Raw genomic sequence first — 25,786 nt, 5'->3', positions numbered from 1 at the left:
TCGCAGAAGCCACATACAACCAATGAAGCCTATAAGGCAGCTGAGAATTAAACAAAAGCACCTGTTCTGATTACCGTCATTGTTCCTGGTTAGTTAGCACCTCCCTTTCCTCAACAGAATGCCCGGGGCACAGAGGTGGGATCTGAGTGAGGGCAACAGGTGGATTGGAGAACATTTCTTCCCATAAGTAGTAGGATTTGATGGAAAAACAAGTCACTTCAGGGTAATAAAATGATGGAAAGTCCTGATGGGTCAAGTCCATATCTGAACTTAAGAAAGGCAGCCTTAGGCAACATAGTGGGTGCTAGAATCATTGATATCATCAAGAAAAGAGTAGTAATGTGAATTTCAAAGAAGATCACTTTGGGATAATGAACAGCATGACAGAATCCGGGAGCCTAATGAAGAAGATGTGATATAGTAAAAGAAATATATTGAGTGTAGGCTTTGAATAGGGCAGAAGGAGTGGAACTAGAGAGGCAAGAAGAGATGTGATTATGGAAAGTCTTGTATATCATACCAAGGGTCTGCACTTACACCATAGAGTCCAGAGGGATCTAAATGTAGGATAGACAGGATCAGGTTTGATTTTGGAAAACTCAGTCTGGAGGTGATGTGGCCAATGTTTGGGAAGTGGTGAAGACTCTTTCAGGAAAGACAATATCAAGAGCAAACATGGACTACTTCATCAGGTATCACTAGCAGATATTAAATTATCAGTACAAAACCCAGCAATTATTACTTTCAGATTGGCCTTTTTTCTCTTACTAGGAGAATATAGTCCAGATATAGTGTAAGTGCATGAATAATCATCATAGTCTTAACAGAGGATAAAGTTTAATGAGTGTTATCAGTTAGAGAATTATTTATATAATCTCAATTTTCCAGACAAAGAAATAGAGGCATAGTGAGATGAAGTGACTGCCCAAAGTCATAGATTGAGAAAATGGTAAAGATGACTTGAACTCTGATATTCTGCCTCTAGAGCTCGTGTTCTAGTGTGTGAATTAACTAAGTTGTTAATTGTTATTCATACTAATGGGAACATTCTCATATAACTGGTTCAGAAATTTTAAAAACTGGTACCAGCCTTAGGTAGATTTTGAATAGTTTGTCAGTAACCAAAATACCTAATTCGTATGGAAAATTAAGAGGCTGGTGTGAAGCATGATAATTACATTTACTTTGAAATCAGCAATTTGTGGACAAATTTAATTCATTTTGCCCAACTCTGGCTTTATTCCCGGTATTAAAAAGACAATTACAGGGTACACTTGGTTAGCACTCAGGGAAAATAAAGCGATTATTTTTCCACTTCTGCTAGAGAACACTAGGTACCCTTTGTCAGTCAATTGTATAGACTCTTATTGTAGGTAGTTTATAGGAACCAACCTGATGGAATGGGTATGTCTTCCTCTTTCAGCTCCACAATCCAATGACCCTTTTATTCAACAAAGACACAACTAAACAACAAAATGTTGGTGGTTAAAAAAAAGTTCAAAAGTAATAGGACGCCTTCAACATGGTAATCTACTTTAAGAATTTAGAGCACATGTCAGTATGTCACCTTCAGACATGGTTATAGTCCAGTAAGAACTACAAATCCAACAAACAAAAATCAAGGCAATAGAGTTTTCATGGGTACCACTGTAATAAATTCTTCTGTGCAAAAAGCCAGTCCTAGAGAAAAATTATAGGTGGCAACATTTCCTGAGGAACTTTTTTCCCAAAGGAGTTTTTTTTTGTGTGTGCAGACATTATTGAGAAGTTCAAGTTAACATGAACATTATGAATGAATCAGATGACATGATAAGAGGTTACATTGAACTTTCTAACACCTATTCTTAAATTATAATAAAAAAAACTCATTGAGTTTTTAACATGCCTGCACATTTTCTCATTTTATACGGGGAGTAGATTTAGGTTTTTCTGGCCTGACTGGATTTTTAAACTGCTACAACATAACATAAAAATAATCATGGCTATATTCACTGAGTTTGTTTCATTTTGTAAAATTATGAAAAACAAGTTTATCTCATTCAGTCTCTTTAGCATATTGATTCAGTGTATCTCCCTTTATAGAGAAGAAAGAAAGCAAGAATTTTCACAAGATAGAGCTGAAGACTAATATTGAGTACATAGAATGAAGAGCCCAGAAAGCAACGTCTCTCAGTGTGGCTGGACAGATAGACACATATAAATTTAATCCAAAGGGTTAGTTCTGATTATGAGAACATGGGAGCCTCGGGCCATCTTTACTTACCCATACCCCTAACAAATTAGTGGGGTTTTTCCTAGAGTTCACTATAGTTTAATAAGCAGGAGACACCCAGATTTTTGATTCAACGATGAAATAAAATGAATGAAGGTTTTATTTATATAATCTGTGCTTTGCTACTTCAACTTCGTGCAAATGGAAAGAAGCTTTATTGCATTTAGAGAGAATTAGATTTGGAACTTGGTCAGTGGCGCAAAATAGAACTATAACATATTGATGAGACAACTTTTTATGTGGGAGAAGAATTAGCATTTGATAAAATCACAAAGAAGCAATGGGTAGGGACTCATCATTGTGTGAAGTGACTGAGCACTGATACACATAACACAGTTGACATTGTCTTTAATATTTATTATTGAATAAATGACAGCATGTGAACAAAAGCATATGCCTTTTCACACTAGTGAATACTTGGTCATTAAACAATATTTAAATAAAAAACACAACTTTATACCATTGGTTATAATTTAGGAAAAAGAAAACAAAAACATCTGGCAATAGACTGGATTAAAAGTTAAAGATTTTATTTTGAGGTTAAAGATTACTTCTACAGTAGAAATAATAAAAACATATACATATTAATATAGATTGCAAATTTGCTAGGTCCAGATCTTTGCACTTGTGTTCTCTCCCAAAATAATGGATTCTCTGTGGATTTTATTTTGGAATAGGTATTTCTGCTGTGAAGTCTGATAAATGATATTCCCACTCTAAAGAGCAAGCAGCTAGAATGCCACATTTTTGATGCATATTTTTGCAGCACAGAGGGGATTAAATTCTAAATGTCTCAGCTGTTAAAGGCCCCTTCAGACTTGCCCAAAATGAAGAACAAAGAAGGAGAAAGCTTTCCCTAAAGCAATTCATCAGATCTATTTGGGCACAGTGACATTTTCTCAGAACTTATATGGATAAGTTACACTGAACAGTTCAAGGGTTTGCAGCTGCTTGGAATATTTAAGAAAAAAAATATCTCTAGTTCTTATGCATTTCATATGGTCTGACCAGTGCTCAACACTGGCTAGTGTTCACTGAGGCTGTAACAATCAGTAGTTATATCATAATAGCTTTTGTTTCTCGAGAGCTCATTATGTGCCTGGTACTGTGTTCTGCATTTTCCACCCATTGTATCACTTAATATTTATGCTTCTGATCTTAGGAGAATGACTGTTTATATTGCATATATGCCATTTTTTTGCAGTATGAAAAATTTGTTGAGCCGAGTGTCATACATTATAAACTGACATGTACTTACTGTTGTTTAATCTAATTGGTGGTTGTTAAATCTAAAAGATGTTCTGACTACTTCAATAAAGGCAGCAGCAATCACTTCCATAAATAAATCATTAGATGTAGAACACATGTGTAAACAGGTAGAGTCTTCTAATTTGCTAAGTGTTGATGGACTCAAAACAGTTACTAGAACAAGCCATAGATTGAATACATTTATTGATGGAATAAGTCAAACAACTTGAAACAAGGCATTGTGGTGTGTTAAACGGTAATTCAAATAAAATGAAGTGATTGATACATTTTTACTCGTTTGGAAAGTGGAGAATATTTTAGAATTACAAAACATTGCACTTTTATATACATTTATCCTTTCATTATCCTAATGTAGGGTAGATGGGACAGTTGATTGCATCCAACTTCATTTATTTGGCTTATTATCTTTTGTTTTATGATTTTAACTCTGTCTAGCATCATCTCCTACCACTTAGAGTCTATGTATTCTTCTGACCAAATGACTTGAAGGTTTCTGACCAAATTAATGGCCTTTCAAACTGTTAATACCTCTGCCTGGAACGCCCTTCACATCTTCTCTTGGTGAGGCCCCCGTGGTCCTCAGGACTCTGTTGGAATATCACCACCCCAGACAAACATTCCCTGAACTGTTCCTCCTATATTCACCCTTCCTCTGGCCTCCCACAGCACCCTGTGCATACCCCTATTACCATCATTTGACACCTGGTATTATAGTGTTCTATTTACTGGCCAGCTGCACTAAGTTGTGACTCTTTGGAAGCATGGTGTGTCTTTTATGGTTTTATTTCAGTTTTTTCAGCACCTAGCCAAGTCTACACAGAGTATGGACTCAATGAGCAATTGTGGCTTGAAGATGTAAATTCTTTAGTATGTATTGCATGATATACATGTGACACATGCATGTATATCATGCCTATTAGTACTTTGTTCACTTCCCCACCTCCCACATCCCTACGACACACACACATTCTCATTGCATTCAGCGATGTGTAGGCTTCTGTCTCATCCATAGTTTTCATTGTAGTTGCTGAAGCTTGAGGTCATGATCTGGTGTAAGTGACTACTAGAAGAAGGCACATGTGCATTGTATTCTGTTGTACTTGTCATCTGGAGCACTCAGTGTACTTGAAGGTATGCCTTTTCTAGTGGAATTTCAGAGTGGTTTCATACTAGCACTATGAGAACACTTTCATGCTAAACAAGAAGAAAGGCAAAGAATCAAACCCGGGCAATGTAACAGAAACTGAGCTGGGGGCCTGAGCTGCAGAAGGAACCTCTGTCCACCGCAGAATACCACTCCCAGTGGCACACAGAGGAGAGAGTGTCTGGCTTCTGCTCTCTGGTTGCTCCCTTCACCCTCTCTGTGCTCATTACTTGGTTCCCTTTGATAGAACATGAGAGGCAGACATGGGTTGCCAGGGAGCAGGGTTTTACAACTGCTATTTCATCCTGTTTTGAAATGTCTCTCAAAATGGTTGACTTATTTTTCTCTCATGTATGCATTATGTATGTGTTGCTGCACACAACAGTGGATTCAGAAAGGCTATCCACATCTTTGTCCCCAAACCCCCAGCCATGCAATGCAATGTAGCAACCAAGAGAACCAGAGAGCTGTGCTGGGCTCTGAATAAACAAAAGCACAAATCCCATCTGGGTCTCCTTCAAAGCAAGCTGCTATTTTGCAACAAGCTACCAAATGACAATTAAGAAAAAGTTCTTACCTGTTTACTTAATGAGTGACTGGCCTCTTTGCTTTTATTTAGCCATCTGTTCTGGTCTATGTCCCTTTAAACTTGTAAGATCCATCACTTCATTAAACTGTTACCTTGACACATTGCAATGTTGTGGACATAATGATTCCACAGAGGAGCAAATTAAAACAGTTTTTCATGATTAGAAGGTTAAATGAGGTAAGGCTGTGGTAGTTAGTGGTGAGATAAGGGGTGTTGAGGAGGCAGAGCTCAAGGGAATTTCAGGTGATTGGAAAATTAGGCTGGTGAGACAGAGGGCTGGGGCTTTTCCAAATTATGGGAGGTGAGCAAGAAGCAAGGCTGCCTTTGGGTATCTCTGACTCCTGGGGGCTGGTTCCACTGCCCATACAGAGGCTGTGACCCTGGCCCTGGGAGGATACAGGAACTGCCTTCAGGTTTCTTGACTTCCCTGGGAGAGTCTGCGAAGAGCAAAAAGAACTAATTCTACCTGGTAGTGGTAAGCTGAAAATGCAACAACAATAAACATTTTGGTCTTTCTCAGACAGTTATGTGGCTTTCCTTAAGTTGGAAGAAGAATCAGGGGGCCCAGCCCAACTACATGAAAGAATATTTTATTGTGTCTTTACCCTGCACTTCACGGCTTCAGCAGTCCTCCTTCTTGCTCTAGACTTACTTCCACCTGACTCCTTGACAGTCGCTGGAAACTAGAAAGCCAAGGGCTTTATCTTTTTACTATCTTATGTCAGTTCCTGCTCTGACAACTCTGGTTTCTCCTGACATGACCCATAATATTGCTGTCACATGGACCCCAAATCTGAGGAATCTCTGAATTTTCCATCAGCTGCTTCTGTCCTGTCAGTAGCCCAAGTTCTATTTCTCCCACCTATATCAAGTTTCTCACATCTTTCTCCACCTTGTTATTTCTTCTTCTTCTGCCCTAGTTTTCATCCCTCATTACCTCTGTCCTAGGCAATTGGGATAGCCTCCTAACTAATCACTGCCTACCTATACTCTCTCCCTGCTCCAAAGCATCTTAAACACTGATGTTTGATTATAACTCATAACTTCCCCCCCGCCTTTTTTCCTTTTTTAAAAATTATACTTTCAGTTCTGGGATACATGTGTGAACGTACAGGTTTGTTACATAGGTATACATGTGCCACGGTGGTTTGCTGCACCCATCAACCCATCACCTACATAAGGTATTTGTCCTAATGCTCTCCCTCTCCTAGCCCCCCACTCCCCGACAGGCCCCGGTGTGTGATGTTCCCCTCCCTGTGTCCATGTGTTCTCATTGTTCAACTCCCACTTATGAGTGAGAACATGTGGGGTTTGGTTTTCTGTTCCCATGTTAGTTTGCTGAGAATGATGGTTTCCAGCTTCATCCATGTTCCTGCAAAGGACATGAACTCATCCTTTTTTATGGCTGTGTAGTATTCCATAATGTGTATGTGCCACATTTTCTTTATCCAGTCTATCATTGATGGGCATTTGGGTAGGTTCCAAGTCTTTGCTATTGTGAATGGTGCTGCAATAAACATATGTGTGCATGTGTGTTTATAGCAGAATGACTTATAATCCTTTGGTTATATACCCAGTAATGGGATTGCTGGGTCAAATGGTATTTCTGGTTCTAGATTCTTGAGGAATCGCCACATTGTCTTCCACAATGGTTGAACTAATTTACACTCCCACCAACAGTGTAAAAGCATTCCTATTTCTGCATGTCCTCTCCAGCATCTGTTGTTTCCTGACTTTTTAATGATCACCATTCTAACTGGTGTGAGATGGTATCTCACTGTGGTTTTGATTTGCACTTCTCTAATGAATAGTGATGATGGCCTTTTTTTCATATGTTTGTTGGCTTCAGCCAAAACAGATATATAGACAAATGGAACAGAACAGAGGCCTCAGAAATAATGCCACACATCTACAACCATCTGATCTTTGACAAACCTGACAAAAACAAGCAATGGGGAAAGGATTCCCTACTTAACAAATGGTGTTGGGAAAATTGGCTACCCATATGCAGAAAACTGAAACTGGACCCCTTCCTTACACCTTATACAAAAATTAAGGTGGATTAAAGACTTTAACGTAAGACCTAAAACCATAAAAACCCTAGAAGAAAACCTAGGCAGTATCATTCAGGACATAGGCATGGGCAAAGACTTCATGACTGAAATACCAAAAGCAATGGCAACAAAAGCCAAAATAGACAAATGGGATATAATTAAAGTAAAGAGCTTCTGCACAGCAAAAGAAACTATCATCAGAGTGAATAGGCAACCTATAGAATGGTAGAAAATTTTTGCAATCTATCCATTTGACAAAGAGCTAATATCCAGAATCTACGAAGAACTTAAACAAATTTACAAAAAAAAAAAAAAAAACAGCCCCATCAAAAAGTGGGCAAAGGATATGAACAGACACTTCTCAGAAGAAGACATTTATGTGGCCAACTGTCCCCTTTAACAAAACAAAATTTCTTTTGGCTTCCCATCACCTGGCAAACTCAGTATAGATGTATTAGCTTGATATCTGAGGCAATTCAGCATAAAGTTATCATTTGTGTTTCTAGCTTTTTCTCCTTCTTTGTGCTCCAGTAAGACAAACTACTGTACGCCTATGAGTAACTCTATGTATTCTTGTCTGCGTGCTGTTTCCTCTCTCTGGAAAGCTCTGTTCACACATGTCTGTCAATTAAAACACATGCGTTTTATCAAGCTCAATTTTGCTTTCTCTTGTCTCAATCAGATGCAGTTGTTCCTGCTTTTCTTCCATGGCAGTACGTTTAGACGAATGTTCTGCTGCTTGGCATAACTTTTTTTTTCTCTTGTTAGTATTTTGAATCTTACTTTTGCAAATCCTATAGCACAGGCAGAGTTTCCTACTCATACAGGGTGCTAGATACAGAAACAGAAGAATGAGTGATAATGATACTGTGTCTACAAGAATATGAACATCCATTCATTCATTTATTTATTCATTCATTTGTTTCACTCAAACGTTCTTTGAATGCCTGTAGTACGTAAGCTGCCATGTTAAGAGCCTGAAACAGAGATCAAGATGACACAGTACATTCCAGTTCTCTAAGAACTCACAAATCCATGTAGGAAAATCACATAAATAATTACACAGTGAAAAAGTACAACAATAGAAGTGTCTTTAAAGTATGGGAGTGATGGGACTTTACCTCTGTTAGAGTGGATAGGTTGGGGGTCAAAGCATGGTGGTGAGGAGGAGATTGAGCAATTAGAAAAGGTTTCCTGTCATTGGAAATGTCTGATTTGGGTTTTGCAAACTGAATAGGAGTTTACAAGGAATATAGTGAGATAAGGAAGGGTGGAAGAGTTCAAGAAAGCAGCTCTGCTTGCTCTCAGCAGCCCAGCACACTAGGACAATTTGGTCACCAAATAATTATTTTCCATTTCCAGGTAAAATATGCTGAATGACAGAATCCTTCGACCCCTATGAAAGAAAAAGAGAGGAATAAAGGAATCTCCTTCTGTGACTGCCTTTGGTTGAAAGTCATTCATTCTTCTTTTTTTTTTTTTTTTTTTTTTAATGTTTTGTAGAGAAAGTCTGTGATTGCTGTGAGCTTCATAGCAGCGTTCCTTTTCCTGCTGGTTGTGCGTCTTGTAAATGAAGTGAATTTCCCATTGCTACTAAACTGCTTTGGACAACCTGGTACAAAGTGGATACCATTCTCCTACACATACAGGCGGCCCATTCGAACTCACTATGGATACATAAATGTGAAGACACAAGAGGTAAGATCCCAGAGGGTTACCTAGCAGTTGGAGAGTATCCATGGTAACGGCTTTTCTTTAGGAGCCAGAGGGCTTCCAACTCACTGAACTTACTCTCTCTGCCCCGGAGAGCTTGCTTGGGTCCCTGACAACGTCTTCTGTCTTATTATTCTTAGACATTTACTGACAAATGTCTAAATCTGCCACCCCTCCTACATTAAATCTTCTGATTCACTGGCTTCATATGGAGTCAAGGAAGCAATTACTTGTTTTCCTGGTGGTTTGTGGCACAACATACATATCTCTCCATTTGGAAGCTCTGATCAGCAGTTACCAGCTGGAGAACTGGCTGGCTTGATTTCCTGTAGGTCAACTGGTTGGGGAGAGCTCTTTATAGAACTTCAAAAATGCATTTATACTCCTTAAAACTCTGTAATCCTTAGACCTGGAGCTAGAAAAGGCCAAGCTGATTTTAAAATTCGCAGTGGCTGCAGAGATAATGGGATTTAAAGAGTTTTCAAATTTAAAGGGCTTAAAATCGTGTAAATCCTATAATCACAGAACCTTTAAATCTTTGTAGCCAATTGGTAGTACAGGAGAGGATGGAGGTATATTGACAATTAGAAAGTGCACGCTATGCTAGCACTTTTGCAAGCGAGCATTTGTCTCATAAAGTAAAATAAAAATAATGAGCCTCACAAAATATGTGACGTGTATAGAAGTGCTTAATAAAATTGTTTTCACTATTCATTTCTATGGAGTTGGATGAATGTGAGTTTAATATTCAGAGACACAAAGTCCAAGCCTGTTTGAAATTGTTAGTAACAAAGGTACAAGCTACCAGTGTGTCTACATTACTAGGGAGAGTCTTGGATCAGCTCCCATCGAAAGGTCATTTTGTAAAGATACTCGAGGGTAGAGTCATGCATGGAATGCTACTCCTGTCCTGAGAGTTATTCTTAGCATTCTGGGAGGATGCTAAGCTTGGTCTACCCCCTTTTGTAGGCAATCTCATATCTGAGTCATTGCTTCTGGTTAATTTGATTCTTCGAAAATTGTTTCTGTATCTGCAGGATTTACAGGCCTTTATTAGAATTTTATAGTTGAAAAAAGCACCATTAATAACACATAAATTCTTAGGGTCTTTGATGTTTATCCTCTAATTGGTTTTAAATTAATTTTTTTGAAGTGCCTATTGCTTGAATTTGTTGAGTGTCCTAATAAATTGATTACCTATATAAAAATGTATCTCTTTGAGGAGAGTTTTTCTCACCCTCGTCTTTTGTTACTTTTATTTCTGGCTATCATTTAATATTCTATAACTCTACTGTATGGTGTTAATCAATTCACAAGTGCCTGTCACAGGCTGAAAATGAAACATGTGACTAAAATGTCTCACAGAGTATTCTCATATGGGAAATCCCATCAAATATCAAAGACCCTTTCATTTCTTTAAATATTAATGAATTTGATTTTGGAGTGTGAAAGGAAAAACTGACCTATGGATGCAGTTATTTAATTAGTTCTATTAACTGGGCTATCTTTGAAATTATTTTGATGTAGTTTTTAATACAATGATTTTACAAAAGAATATTGAATATTATTTTGCTCTTGCAAAGGTTATTTCTTAGGAGAAAACATAGTTACTGGAAAGAATTTGGGCTTTGGAAGCACACAGGCATGGTTTGAGAGTCAGTTCTAACATTTAACGAACTTAAGCAGTGTATTTGCTTTTGGGTAACTTCCTTAACCTCAGAGCCTCAATTTCCTTATTTGCAAAATAAGGATAACAACATCAGCCTAGCAAAATTATTTTGAGGATAAAATCAGTCGAAGCATATGAGGTTCCCAGCTCCAAATTGCTATTCAATGAATGAATTGCTTTTGCTTTCTCTGTACTTTCCAGTATGGCATAAAGTGTTCAGTATGAATAACATCAAATTATCAAAGTCCAGAGTACCAGAATTTATATGTACATTTTAAAGATCCTGGACTTGGGGGAATAAACACATATAGGGGTTCTCAATCTCATTAGTAATCATGGTTTTACAAATTAAAACCACAATGAGAAAAAAATGTAAAAATCACAAGGAGATACTAATATACACGAAATGCCAGATTGGCAAAAAATTAAGAAGTCTGACAATACCAAGTGTTGACGAGGATGTGGAACAACAGATACTGTTGTATACTTGAGTGGGAGTAAAAATTGTAATACCCACTTTGGAAAAAACAGCTCCACTGTTGTATTGAGCAAAGTTGAAGATTTACGTGCTGCATGCCCAAGCATTTCTACTTGTGGATATCTACACTAGAGGTGCTCATGAACCCGTGCACTGGAAGACATGGACAGAACATGTAGCAGCATTTTTCCTAGTAGCAAGAACCTAGAATATACCTAAATATTGATGAGTAGGAGAATGAATTAAAGTCGTGTCACATACACTGGAATACCATACAGCAATGACGATGAAGAAACTGCAAGTATATGTGACCACATGGAAGATAAAGGGAAGTACACAATGTGATTCCATTTATGGGTCACAAGAAGAGACAAAACTAAATAATGTTGCTTAGGGACATATACAATGGTAAACTAAAAAAGGAAAAGAAAAAGCAAGGAAATTATTATCATGAAAGGGAGTCTAGCGGTTACCTCTGAGAGGTGGGCAGCTTGTGATCAGAATGGGTTTCTGGGGATTTAGCAATATACTATCTCTTGATCCTGTTGGAGGTTACACAGATGTTCACAGTCCATTTATTAAGTATAAATTTATGGTTTTTGGACTTGTATATCTATTTTATTAAAAAATTCAAAATACATTCTGATCCCAGGAAGGATGTTTATTTACCATTTACCATGGGCAAGGAATCATACAAAGCAATTCACCTAATTCAGCAGCAGGAAATAACTAAAAAGAAGCAATGGGATATTAAGCTATCTAAAGCAAACTAGGAATATTTGGAATAGGCAATTTGATTTTATATAAAGACTAACAGACACATAGGCAACTTATTTCTCTAATTCTGGTCTATGCATGATAGACCCCATATTGCAACATGAATGCAGGTGATAGAGCAGAAAATTTTGCATGAAAGTTGAAAATATTAGAACACTCAAAGGGAATGACAGATTTTCTCCTGAATTCAAGTAGTTCTAGGCTAAATTGGGAGGAAATAAAAACTTTGTGACTTTTTACCACCTACTCATTGATTTCATCCTTTGTTCTGACAGTCCCACCCCACCACCATGTCTGTGCCATGCTCTTACTCCCAAATGATTGTCCATTTGTTCTCACCATAATGTCCTCAGGTGCAATCCGTTGCAGAAATGGTCACATTAAATAAGAGACACAGTATGATAAAGCCTTCAAGAGCCAAAGTAATATAGCTGAAATGATAGGTGGTGAGTTCAGTGTTCTAGGGCAAATAGCTTAAATAGTGACCACAAAACCATGCTTCAGAGATTATCACACACTAAGTCCCTATTCATTCTATTCTAATTCTGAGAAGCTCAATAGGCTTAGCTGAACTGAGTCAGGTGATCACCAAGCTGCTCTATTTATTTCAAGATCTTGGCCCTTAAAGTTTTCTCAGAAAACTTTCCCCTTAAATGCATATGGTTTCTGGAAATTACTAAACTTCTTAGTATTTTTTTAAATATGCAGTCATGCCAGCAGTGATTTCCAGACCTAGAGCATCTGCAAACACCATGGCTGTTGATGACAGATTTACTGCCTGATGCTTTAGCTTGGCCAGAAGTTGCTGTAACTAGTCATAGATTTTATGAGCTAAAATGATTACAAGAAAGAATGTCTCTTTACTACTGTCTAAAGAAAATTGGAGTGGGAGGCAGCAGAATTAGGTCAAACATCTAGTGGACACTGTGGAGTGTAGGGTTGCTTAGGAGCAAAATCTGATTCTTTAGTTATGTTTTAAAAATAGATGACTCTGGTCCCTTTGGATTGGCACAAGTGAAAATATAGATGGTTTGTGAATCTATGACAGCCTGCCCTGAAGGCCCCACATATAGTAAATTATACCCAGTTTAAGCTCTGCTTCATTTTATCAATTAATGTGTGTTTTTTTTAATAATCTGTTCCCAGGGGAAATACAAAAATTAAAATAAAAGGAACACAGGAGAGATGTGGTTTTGCTTCTATTTCAAGCTGTTTATTTTTTTCCCTGATATAGATCCATAAAAAAAGAGCATGTGAAAACTGTGATGACTATTATAAAGGGGTTAAATAGAAAGATCAAAATATTCCTCCCACTGTAATAATGATGATCTAAATATAACAGAGTTGGTGATTGGCTTTAACTCTTTACCCAGTCTCCCCTTCACTTTCTCAACGAGTGTAAGCTAAGGTTCTTTTCTATGGGGGAGGGGAAGTCTTGAGAAGCAGGGAAGAAAAATAAGTGCCAACTAACTGGGTGAGTGCTGAAATTCTGAAAGTCTTCACTGGCCACAGAGCCCCAAATTTCTCATCAACACATGTTTAATCTGATAGCAACCATGATTTCAAACCAAAGCTTGGATCAGGAGTGATTTAGATTTTGCAACAGACCCTGCCCTCACCTCCCTGCTGCATCATTACTGTGTCTATAATGCAATCCCCCATTTTAAAAATGACAATGTGGAGATTCCACCTATAGCATTATGGCAGAATTACTGTATTATCAACTGGCTTTGGATATGGTAAAAAGTATATGTCACCCGTGTATTTTTCCAGAAAAAAATTAAAAACAGAAACGTGCTTGACAATATCCTAAAACCCTATTTTCCCCTTGAAACAAATACTATTTATTTTAAATTATCAGTTATAGCAGACAGAGAAGGTATAAAGGACTAAGGTAGTCCAGGGTTTGGTTCAAGGTAATCTTGCTTTCTCCTGTTGAGATCATGGCAGATTTTTGGGAAAAAGGAGAAAATGAACTTCAAGCTAGGTTCTATTTGTAGTTGCCTATGATGGACTGAGTCATTGTGTTGTCTTTTTTGTTGTGTGACCTGGTGTGAAGACATTGCTCAGAGCAAGCAGCCTGCAGTTTATTTGCATTTACTGCTAGATGAAAGGATCCAGCTTGGGTGATCAATAGGATGCCAAGGCCAGATCTTTCTGGGAATCAGTGAGGGTGACACATGTCTTCCTTAGACCTGATAGGATCTTCCCCTTAAGATGCTGGGGCTACAGAGGATTTCTGGTATTTGGGGAAGAGTGCCCTTTTCCTGGGTGCCTGAAATGTGCCAAGTGGAGAGGTGCAAGATTGCCAGAACACAGGAAGCAAGTGCAGGGCTGCATACTGACTTACTCGACAATTTAATGAGCCTGAAGTATGCCTCTTTAAAAAATGAGAACGTTTTGAAACCTCAAGTAGACTAAATAGGAATATTTAGGATCAGTTGCTGTGACAGACAGGCCACACTAGCCTAATTAAAGATGTGCATAACATATTGATGTTGCAATAGAATTTCCCAAATTATGGTTATAGTAACAATTAAGGAAGAGAGCTGACTTTCTTGGCGATAAAAGCACACACTCCACACATTTAAATAAATGTACACATGTAACTAAAGCCGACATGAATAGGTTTTCTATATTTGGTAATAGAGGCTTTGGGTTTTACATAAGTATATTGAGAGCAATTATATGCAAATGTATGTTCCAAAAGTTTAAAACTGATCCATTTAATTGTTAATTAAAATCCGAACATTCCCATTTATGTAATCGTAAAGCAAAATAAAATTTGAGTATTAAATGTTATAGAAAAGGAAACAGCTAAATTAGCATATAATAAATCAAAACTTTGTGACTTTTTACCACCCTCCTCATTGATTTCATCCTTTGTTCTGACAGCCCCACCCCTACCACCATGTCTGTGCCATGCTCTTACTCCCAAATGAATTTGACATGTGCATATTGGATTTGTCATTTTAAGGATAATTTATCATTTTTCTCAAGTATGAAAGGATATGTTTTTTGAGTGGAGAAAAGATGACTATGTTTCTCAGTCTGGTTGTGAAATAGCAACTTTCAATCAATGACCGTATCTAAAGACAATCTATGATTGAGTGCCAGATGAGAAGGACAGATGCCACTGTGGGTTGGAATAATTCCAGGAAGCTTTTGTGGGAGAGGTGAGACATGTGCTTTGGAGAAGGATTTGGATGGGACAGAGGAAGAAGACAAAGCAGGGTTGGGTAAAAAAGCAAAGGTTCAGAATATGTATTGTGCATTTTCCTTCAGCCCCTGTGACTCCCAGTAGGCCAAGGACACTACATGGAAAGCTACAGTAAGCCCCTAATGTCTATGCTGGTAATCATCATTGCCTCACACTTGGTGGATCCATTTCATACCTTTCTCTGGATTCAACACCTTTAGTCCTAATCGTGTGGCTTTTCTTTTTGTTTGGCTGGTTATTTAGTCTTGGAGTGCTCTTACCTTGGTCCTACTGCCCTGCATACTATGTAGGGGGGTCACTTCTAATAATGCTTCTCTCTGTGTACCCCTGACATGGACACAACTCCCCATTTCCAAGGGGCCCCTGAAGTACTGCCCAGGTCTCTGCGATCCTCTGACTTCCAGAGCAGGAAGTCAGGCACATGTACAGGTAATACATAGGTCAACCTGGCTGGAACTTACTCTGGAATATAGAAGAAGATAGAAAATGTATTCATTGGGTAATTATGATCTAGGAATATGAGTGGGATTATGGAAAGACCACACTCCTATTTAGACATAGGGGTAATACATACATGCAATATATATATCCCTTCATAGTTATGAATCAGTATATACGAGTGTATGGAAAATACATACATGTATGCATGCATGCAACATATACATGCATGTTCACAGATCAAGTTCTAGCTGCTTAAATACAAACATACATAGAATATATACAAAGTACTATGTTATACATTAAAATGGTATGTAAAATGATGTGTAAATGGTGTAAAATGGTATACACACACACACACACCGTTATATATATATATATATATATATATATGTAGTCAGGTAGGTGTATATTGTGCCTCTTGTGGTTGTCTACTCTCCACCTTTCCTTTATTAGAGAAGGTGGCCCTTCCTTTTGACCACAAGCGTGAGCAGAAAAGTCAGGCTAGTGATTGGTCAATCAAGTGATTGATTGAGAGGTGGGCACATGGCCCAAGATGAGCCATTCTGAAGCCTTCTCAAATTTTATTATGTTTTTCTGGGACACACTGGCAGGAAAGGCCCCCTTTTCTCTGGTGGTAAAACTGTTGGGATGTGATTCTCTGGATGTCAGTAGCTGTGTTCCCAAGAGAGAATGAGACAAAGACACTGAGAGAAGCAGAAACAAGTTGCAAGGCTAATGTGAAGACCCAGACAACACTTCAGGTCCTGAGTTCAATTCTAGAAGGCAGCCTCCCCTCCCATCCCCCATGGTTTGGGTGTATAAGCCAATATATTTGTCTTCTTTTTACTTTTGCTGGTTTGAACTGTTTTTGTCACTTGCAACCAAAAAAGTCCTAGCTGATATATTGTAGTTATTTTACAGCCACCACCACCAAATGTTCAGTAACTCATCTTTAAACAAGGTGCCATCTGAAGGAGGAGAGGAGTGGTCTTTCCAAATCTGCACTCTCAAACCTGCTGGGGGGCCAAACACAAGTCACATCCATCAGTCAGTTCAGGTGTCTGCAAGGGGTGAACACTGTCTATCTTTCTGCTTAGGTGCATATTGCTTAGTAAACTAGCTTATCCTTTTGTGGTAGAAAAATGAAGGTCAATTTCCCAAGGTTATAATGCCAGAAAATGGCTGGACAAGATTGATTACTAACTGAATTGCTAGTCATACTCAACTGATAAATCATATAGTTTTATTATAATTGTTAGATGAAAATTTCTCTATTGCTGTGAGGCATCAGCAGTCAAACTAGATTGATTTTCACTTTACAAATCACATTTTTTATTGATGAAAAATCCATTATTATCATAGGTTTTAATGTAGTAATTGGTTCCTCAGGAAGATATACCGCAATTTTATTTATTACAGAGCCTTAGGTAGAAAAGTCCCCATTTGCCAACTATCCTGTTAACGCACTTGAAAGGGGCCTATTAGAAATTCAAATATCAAATTACCTCATTTGTGACAAACAAAGGAAAACAAAACAGTGTATCTGTCACAAATACCTTGATTTGAGGGTTGAAAAAGTTGATAGAATTCATGTCCTGATGTAGAGAGTTTTTCTATAGCTCTTCTCAAGCTGATGGCCTGGCGGAGTGACTAGTGCAAAAACCTTTCATCAAATGGCAGTTGGTATTAACGAAATACCAAATATTTTAACAAGTGCTTATTCTGTTCCAGACATTGTGCTAAGGATCAGCAATGAACTGTAATTTAAAGAAGTGTTAAAATTGGGGTTCACCAAAGAAGAGAACAACATGGACCCAAGTTAGGAGTATCCTGGAACAATACTACCTAGAAGGTGTTTGCATTGCAGCCTGTAATGATGATGGCTGAGTAACCATCTTACACAAGAGATTCATTTCACTGTTCTTAAGAATAGTGAACATTCAAGTAATTTCAATTAAACAGTTATATTTAATGTCTAAAAGGTAATTTGTCACTAAGTAGATGGCATCAAATTGTGAGTTCTCATTTTTCAGAGTAGCCTTACAAAGGCTTATTCACAAAAGAAAGATAGCCATTACAGAATATTTTATTTCAAAAATAACTATATGCTTTTATATCAAATGTTATCCGCCCCCCGCCCCCCACCGCAAGTTTGGGAAATAGTATGCCTGGTTAACTGAGTCATCTGACTAATAGGCATTTGCCAAGTATCTAATAAATAGATTATTTATTTATTCATTTATTGAGATGGAGTCTCGCTCTGTCACTTAGGCTGGAGTTCAGTGGCCCGATCTTGGCTCACTGCAACCTCCACCTCCTGGGCTCAAGCGATTCTCCTGCCTCAGCCTCCCGAGTAGCTGGGATTACAGGTGCCTGCCACCACGCCCAAAAATTTTGTATTTTGTAAAAATACAAAAATTACCTCTAGAAATACCCTGCTGTGGTGTTTCATAATATGTGTATTTGTGTATTTGCTCTGTTGTCTTCTTCAAATATGAACATTTACGAATCCCGAAGTATACCTGGTTCAAATGATTTTGGATAAGGGATTGTGGGCCTCTGTCAAACACAGACTATAAAAATGATTAAGAATGAATAAAATACATGGGAAGCAAAGTTCTAGCAAAAATAAAATATCTCTGAAAAATAATTGAATATAATGACTAGAAATAAATAAATAAAATTGTAATACTTCAGTGGTTAGGTTAAATGACAGTCACTGTGTTAAGTATTTTATGTGCCATTTTCTCTTTTAGCTCTTACGGAGTACATACTATTTTACTGACTTAACTAATTTTTCAAGGCCCCCAAAGTATTGATTCTATGCTAGTGTCTTTCATTGTCCTGTGTGGCAAAACAAGAACCTAAGATTATCCTAGTCAACAAATTCCTTTAAATGGTTTCACAGAGTGTCTGCCAATTCATGAAGTCAGTAAGTTAATGGGATCCCATTTGTTGAATTTACTACATGCAACGCACTGTGCTAGGCTCTGAAATTGTAAAAAAGGAAACACTTTTTGCCTAGGAATAAATAAATTTTTTTTCATAATGTTAAATGCTAATAAGGAAGGTAGAATAACATGTGAAAGATTATTTTAACTCTTTAAAGGTAGTCATAGAAAGAAAGTTTGGAGATAATACTTCAAAATATTAACTGTGATGGTCTATATCTGGGTTGTAAATTTTAGAATTTTTTTAAAAAACATGTTTTCCAAATTTTCTACAATGAGCATATATTGTATTTATTACTAGGATTTTTTTTTTTTTTTTTTTTTTGAGATGGAGTCTCATTCTGTAGCCCAAGCTGGAGTGCAGTGGTGTGATCTTGGCTAACTACGACCTCTACCTCCCGGGCTCAAGTGATTCTCATGCCTCAGCCTCCCGAGTAGTTGGGACAACAGATGTGCACCACCATGCCCAGCTTAATTTTTGTGTTTTAGTAAAGACAGGGTTTCACCATGTTGCCCAAGCTGGTCTCGAACTCCTGAGCCTGATCTGACCGCCTTGGACTCCCAGAGTGCTGGGATTACAGGCGTGAGCCACCATGCCTGGCTGAAGAAGTGTTTTTTAAGCAATGTATATCTGTGAAACACTCTAGAACTTTCACTATCATTTAAAAAATAGGATTTAAAGTGTCTAGATAAATATATTGTTTGGAATATTTTAAAAAGTGAATATTCTCCCATTCCTTAAATGTGGGTTTCTCCTAGTGACTCCCTTAAAAGGACTACAATATGGAAGGGGGAATAAATAGTAACTATGGTGGAAAGGCTGACAAACACTATTTCAGCTAAGTGATCAAGGTTAACATCAATAGTGACAAATGGTGTTGGTAGTATGTACCCTTGGTATGATGTGCGGAAACCGACACTTTACCACTGAGGCCATCTTCCCCAAATCCCATAAGCCTGTTTAATCATGAGATAAATATCAGACAAATAAATATTGAGGGACGTTCTACAGAACACATGATGACAACTCCTCTAAGCTGTTAAGGTTATCAAAAACAAGGAAAGTCTGAGAAACCCCCACAGCCAAGAGTGTCCTAAGGAAACATGACAACTAAATGCAATGTGGTATCCTGGATGGGCTCCTGAACAGAAAAAAAGACATTAGATCAAAACTAAGTATGAATAAAGCATGGACTTGAGTTAATAATAATTAATTGTAACAAATGTATTATACTATATGAGATGTTGATAATGGAGAAACTGGGTGTGGGCTATATGGTAACTATTCTATCTTCTCAATTTTTAAATAAATCTGAAACTATTCCAAAATATAATGTTTGCTTTTTTTATTATTGCATTTTCATTTTTTTAATTTTTCACTTATATATATATATTTTTTATTATACTTTAAGTTCTAGGGTACATGTGCACAACGTGCAGGTTTGTTACATATGTATACATGTGCCAAACACCACATGTTCTCACTCATAGGTGGGAATTGAACAATGAGAACACTTGGACACAGGAAGGTTTGCTTTTCAAAAAGGTATTTAGGTTTTTGACCTGTGCATCTGGAAGGTTGGAATTGTCATTGACTGAGATGGAGAAGACCATAGGAGGAGGTGAATTGAAAAAATTTGAAATATGCTAGTCTAGCTCCGTAGGGCAGGGATGTATAAGATACATGCATTGTGAATACATCACTGTTTTAATAGTCTGTATTTAATACAATAAATATTTTGGCAGGGAAAATAGTGAGTATTCTAGAAATAATTCCTGTCCTCTTTAAGAAGTACAAGTTCTTCAAAGATTCCCCAGGAGTAGCTGTGCAAGTCAGTGTGGCTTTCTAATCTCTTTCATCTATGCTTACACACTATAACAGTTTTTTCTATTGCAATGCAGCCCAAGTTTTTTGCAAGGTAAATTATTTGTGATATTCTTAGGAAGAAAAGTAAAATAAATAACTTTTTGGTGGTTTGGTATGGTGTTGTATTTTGCCAATAACTCTTTCTTTCCAATAGTGTTTAATGATATTTATTGGATTGAAGAAAGTTAGCTATCTTTCAGGTATCTTTCCCAGAGCTCACAGGACAATATTTCCAGCATGCCCCCGGAATGGTAGACATGCTGAAAATATTGTCCTGTGAGCTCTGACAATCTAGTAATTGTCACAAATAATTATTTTTACAATTATTATTACTATTATTATATTATTGCTACCATTGGTATACATACACACAAATATATATATATTTATATATTTGGTCTTTTTGTGCTCTTTATTTTGTTTCATTGATCAACGTTTTTTGGTAAATACTATTTTTATGTAATTGTTGCTTGTAGTATTAGATGTACTTCTTTTTGCTCATCTTTTTTCAGAAATCTTTAATAAATTCACTTCTATATGAATTTCAGCATCATTTTATTAAGTAGATGGGAAATCTTGGGTGTGTCAGAAAACTATTTGCATAATAATGCTGTGTAACAAATCACCCAAACTCAGTGGCTTAAACAATTGTTTATTCTTGCTCATGTTTTTGTGGACCAGTTGCCATCCGGGCTGAGATCAGCTGTGCTTAGTTCCAAAGCTGCAAGTTGGGTCCTGGTCTGTTTCATGTGTCTCTCTTCACCAATGACCATTGAGCCACCTGGGGCATATTCTTCTCATGGTGGAAAAAGCACAAAAGACTAAGTTCAATCTTGAAAGGACATTGCAAGCTTCTGGTGGCCTCACATCTGTTAACATCCCATTGATCAAAGGGAGGCCCAAAATGAAGGGGGAGTAAAGTGCACTTCACCCACCATGAGGTCAAGTCAAGTTACATGGGCAAGTCCAACATCAATGGAGTGGGAAGTATACTCCTCCTATGAAGGTGAGAGTAGAGAGAGTGACTATTTGCCAAAAATAATTTCATTCACCATTCTGGTGGAATATTTATGGGAATTGCATTAAATGTTAACTTGAAAACAGACACTATTAGAACAATTGCCTTTTCTACTAAGATCTTATCTACACAAGTAATTGTTAAGTAATTTGCTAAAAAAGACCATGAATGTACATTTCAAGTAGACTTCCTATGGTATCTAGTAGGAGCTTAAAAAATGTTTGCTAAACTGTTATTCATGTATATTTTGTATTTTTCTTATCTTGAGTGCCAGCTCTTAAAATGATATGTGTAGCTATTTTGGCATGCAAAAATACTATTAATTTTATGTATGTTTTCCTGCATTTGGTTGCTATACTGAACTCTTCTAATTAAGTTCTGGAAGTTTTGGGGTTTTTGTTTTTTTTTTGCATTGTTTAGGTATGCAATCTCAATGTTTTTAAATAATCTTTTTCTCATTTCTTTTCAATATTGATTGCATTGACTAGAGCTTATCAAACAATAGTAAACAATACTGTAAGATTTTTGAAGACAGTACTTCTAATGTTTGTTCACTTAGTGTAAAGCTGACCTGACCTAGTTTTCTTTACCATATTAAGGAAGAATTCAAATGTTTTTAAAATTATTTTTCTAAAATAATGCCTATGTGTGTTGAGTTTTTATCAAATGACTTCCTGGCATCTATTGAAATGGCTGGATGATTTTTCTTTTGGAACTTCTGAAGATTGTATTTTCTTATTTTGAACCACCATTGCCAATTAATTTCTTTTTTTTTTCATAGTGTGTATATTAGTCATGGTTCTCTAGAGAAAGAGGACCGACAGGATGTATATGTATATATGCATATGTGTGTGTGTGTGTGTGTGTGTAGAGAGAGATATTGAGAAAGAGATATTTTAAAGAATTGCCTCATGAGATTGTGGGGGTAAGCCTGTAGGCTGGAGCCTCAGAAAGATTTGCAGTTTGACTCCAAAGGCGATCTGCTGGCAGAATTCCTCTTTGCTCAGGCACACCAGTCTTTGTTCTATTAAAGCCTTCAACTGATTGGATAAGGCCTGTCCAGTTTATGAAGGATAATCTGATTTACTCAGAGTCTACTGACATAAATGTTAATCTCATCTACAAAATATCTTCACAGAGCATCCCATTTTGAGAAGCAGCTTCACTGTGTCTCCCGGGCGGGAGTGCAGTGGTGCAATCTTGGCTCACTGCAACCTCCACCTCGTGGGTTGAAGCAATTCTCCTGCCTCAGCTTCCTGAGTAGCTGGGATTACAGGCACCTGCCACCATGCCTGGCTAATTTTTGTATTTTTAGTAGAAACAGGGTTTCACCATGTTGGCCAAGCTGGTCTCAAACTCCTGACCTCAAGTGATCTGCACTCTTCAGCCTCTCAAAGGGTTGGGATTACAGGCGTGAACCCCCGTGCCTGGCCCAGAATAATGTTTGACCAAATATTTGGGTACTATGATGCAGTCAAGCTGACACATAAAATAAACCATCACAATGTATAATTCTTTTAAAGAATTGTTGAATTTGAATATTTCTCAGAAATATTCTTTGGGTTATACAAAATTATTATCCCATATAAAAGAAGAGGCAGTTGAGGCTAGAATAGGTAATACAACTCACCCAAAGTCACACATGCTTAAAGTGGCAGGACTGATATTTGACCCTGACTCCAAAGCCCCAGGTTTTAGTCACATAATCAAGTACACAGAAAGGACATCCAATATGCTGATACATTATTCTTCAGACTGGCCTTACTTCCTTTGTTCAGGAGTCACCTGCCTATAACTCTCATATGTGATTTAATCTTGATTGTTTTTGTTGAATTGGGGAACTTCACGAATGAGAAGTAGAGGAGTTGAGATTTTTACTTTCTGACATGAGCTGCTGTTAAACTGATTATCTTGCTGCAGTCCACATCTGGATCAAGTACAAAAGTGAAGCCTGACTTTTTACTCTATGGTGCTGATAGGAGTAACAGCCACAACACCACCGTTTTTTGTCATCTTGCTGATGAATTGACCTCATATTTCTCTACCTACGTTTTTCAAAATAGTGCTCTTTTATGAGTTACTCAAGCCCCATTTTAAAAGCAGTGTGGTTGATAAGTATGTTTCATACCTGCTTGTACTGAGCTTTTTTAACCTTGTGCTCTTGAAATAATATGAGCTTTTGGACACGATGTATTCAGTACAGACTTTCAGAGTGAAAATGTTGATTTTCCCAAATTAAAGAACTAGGGGATATGGTAATATATGCTCTCGATTTTGAATTAGGTGGAAATTGACATCATTTGTCAGAAATCTACTGAGGATAAAAATGAGGTAAAGTTTTAGGTGCTGAGCTATGTGCCAAATAGCCCTTGTGTTTCTTTCTTGAACACCTACTTCAAAGAAGCAGATTTGCCTTTGATATCCCTGGGAGCCACATGAATATGAACTGACTCCAATTGCCCTCATCATCTCCAGAATTTATTTTTTATTTTTTTAGGGCACAAGTCTGCGGTCAATTTGCTTATTTGCTTCTCCAAACCAGCATGATCATTATAATTCTCGTTTTCATGAAATAACCCACTCTCAGCCTGTTGTTAATCCTACCTAGAGGTTGGGAGTGGAGTCACCTAACATGAGGGCATTCATCTCTTCAGTAAGCGGTGTGCTTGTGTCAGAAATTTTTATGCAGACAAAAACACAGGAATCATCATGGCAACAGAATAATATTCACCACCTGAGCCACCTTGACATTTCTCGGCTAGTAGGAAGCTTTCTTTTTTCTTTTGTGCTTTTAACATAGAAGAATGCCTCCTAAGTTTTGCAGGCTACATAATCATGCCCATGAGCCTCCTCTTTTCAATGCGTCCTGCCCCCATAACCATTTTTCTCTGTAAGTGATGTTAACTATGCAGGAAGCCAATTAGGAGATTCTACTTAGAATTCCTTCTCTTAACTGTTTCTCAAAGCTTATGTGGTATAACTGCTAAAAAAAGATGTTTGAAAAATAATAATATATTCTATATTGGCCATCCAATGTCTCACCTTCATGCCTTAGCTCAAACTGGCAAGCTTCTTTATGCCATCTCTACATGTAGAAAAAGTCTACCTATTCCTTAAAATCTTGTCCAAAGGCCATTTCCTTTGTGGTAGTTTGCCTGTTTCACCTCCTTAGCAGTCACGGCTCTCTCTCATGGGTCCTTTTAACACTTTAATGATAACTAATAATTATAAACACATGGATCATTCTTTAGGTTTTACAAAGTTTGTCGACACATCATTTCATGTAACAGATAATCTTGTGGCTTTGATTATATTCTCCATTTTCATTCTCTCTCTCTCTCTTTTTTTTTTTTTTTTGAGATGGAGTCTTGCTCTGTCACCCAGGCTGGGGTACAGTGGCGCAATCTCTGCTCACTGCAACCTCCATCTCCCAGGTTCAAGCGATTCTCCTGCCTCAGCCTCCCAAGTAGCTGGGATTACAAGCATGCACCACCGCGCCCAGCTAATTTTTGTATTTTCATTAGAGACGTGATTTCACCATGTTGGCCAGGCTGGTCTCAAACTCCTGACCTCAGTTGATTCACCTGCCTCCCAAAGTGTTGGGATTACAAGCGTAAGCCACCACGCCCAGCCTATATTCCCCAACAATGGAGAATATTAAACAAATAAACACAGGAGTGTTAAGTAATTTTTTTGTTTTCTTGAGACAGAGCCTCACTCTGTCGCCCAGGCTGGAGTGCAGTGGCGTGATCTCAGCTCACTGCAACCTCTGCCTCCTAGGTTCAAGTGATTCTCCTGCCTCAGCCTCCTGAGTAGCAAGGATTACAGGTGCACACCATCATGCCTGGCTAATTTTTGCATTTTTAATAGAGACGGGGTTTCACCATGTTGGTGAGGCTGCTGTCAAACTCCTCACCTCATGATCCGCCCACCTCAGCCTCTCAAAGTGCTGGGATTACAGGCGTGAGCCCGTGCCAGGCCAAGTAATTTGTTAAGCGACACACAGCTGTCCTCTGTCTTCCGACATCAAATGTCTTCCTGTGCTAGCTATATCCTGTTGGTCTCAAATTATCATTATCTTAGCCAACCCTTCTGGAGCACGTCTCTGTGCCAGGCATTCTTCTAAGTGGTTTATATGCAGCAGCAGTAATAGCTAACATCTTCTTGCCAGATATTCACTTAGTCTTCAAAGCAACCCTATGTAATAGATACCATTATTATTCCACCATTTAGAAATGAATAATCTAAGGGACAGGGAAGTTAAGTAATTTATTCAAGGTCAGATAACTACAGGAGGCTGCTGCAAGTGTCAGTCTTTCCATAT

The 25,786-nt window shown here is 37.7% G+C and overlaps 1 protein-coding gene across 1 annotated transcript in view; it reads left to right on the top strand.

Moving 5' to 3' along the window:
* Nucleotides 1–25,786, top strand: part of ST6GALNAC3 (ST6 N-acetylgalactosaminide alpha-2,6-sialyltransferase 3) — a 554,316-nt gene that overhangs the window by 230,889 nt on the left and 297,641 nt on the right. The window contains 1 exon segment of the mRNA NM_001133820.1: nucleotides 8,832–9,026. Within this exon segment, the coding sequence (NP_001127292.1) occupies nucleotides 8,832–9,026 (195 nt within the window).

This window comes from Pongo abelii, chromosome 1 (assembly GCF_028885655.2).
Source record: "Pongo abelii isolate AG06213 chromosome 1, NHGRI_mPonAbe1-v2.0_pri, whole genome shotgun sequence".
Lineage (NCBI taxonomy): Eukaryota > Metazoa > Chordata > Mammalia > Primates > Hominidae > Pongo > Pongo abelii.
This window is presented reverse-complemented; position numbering and strand designations above follow the sequence as displayed.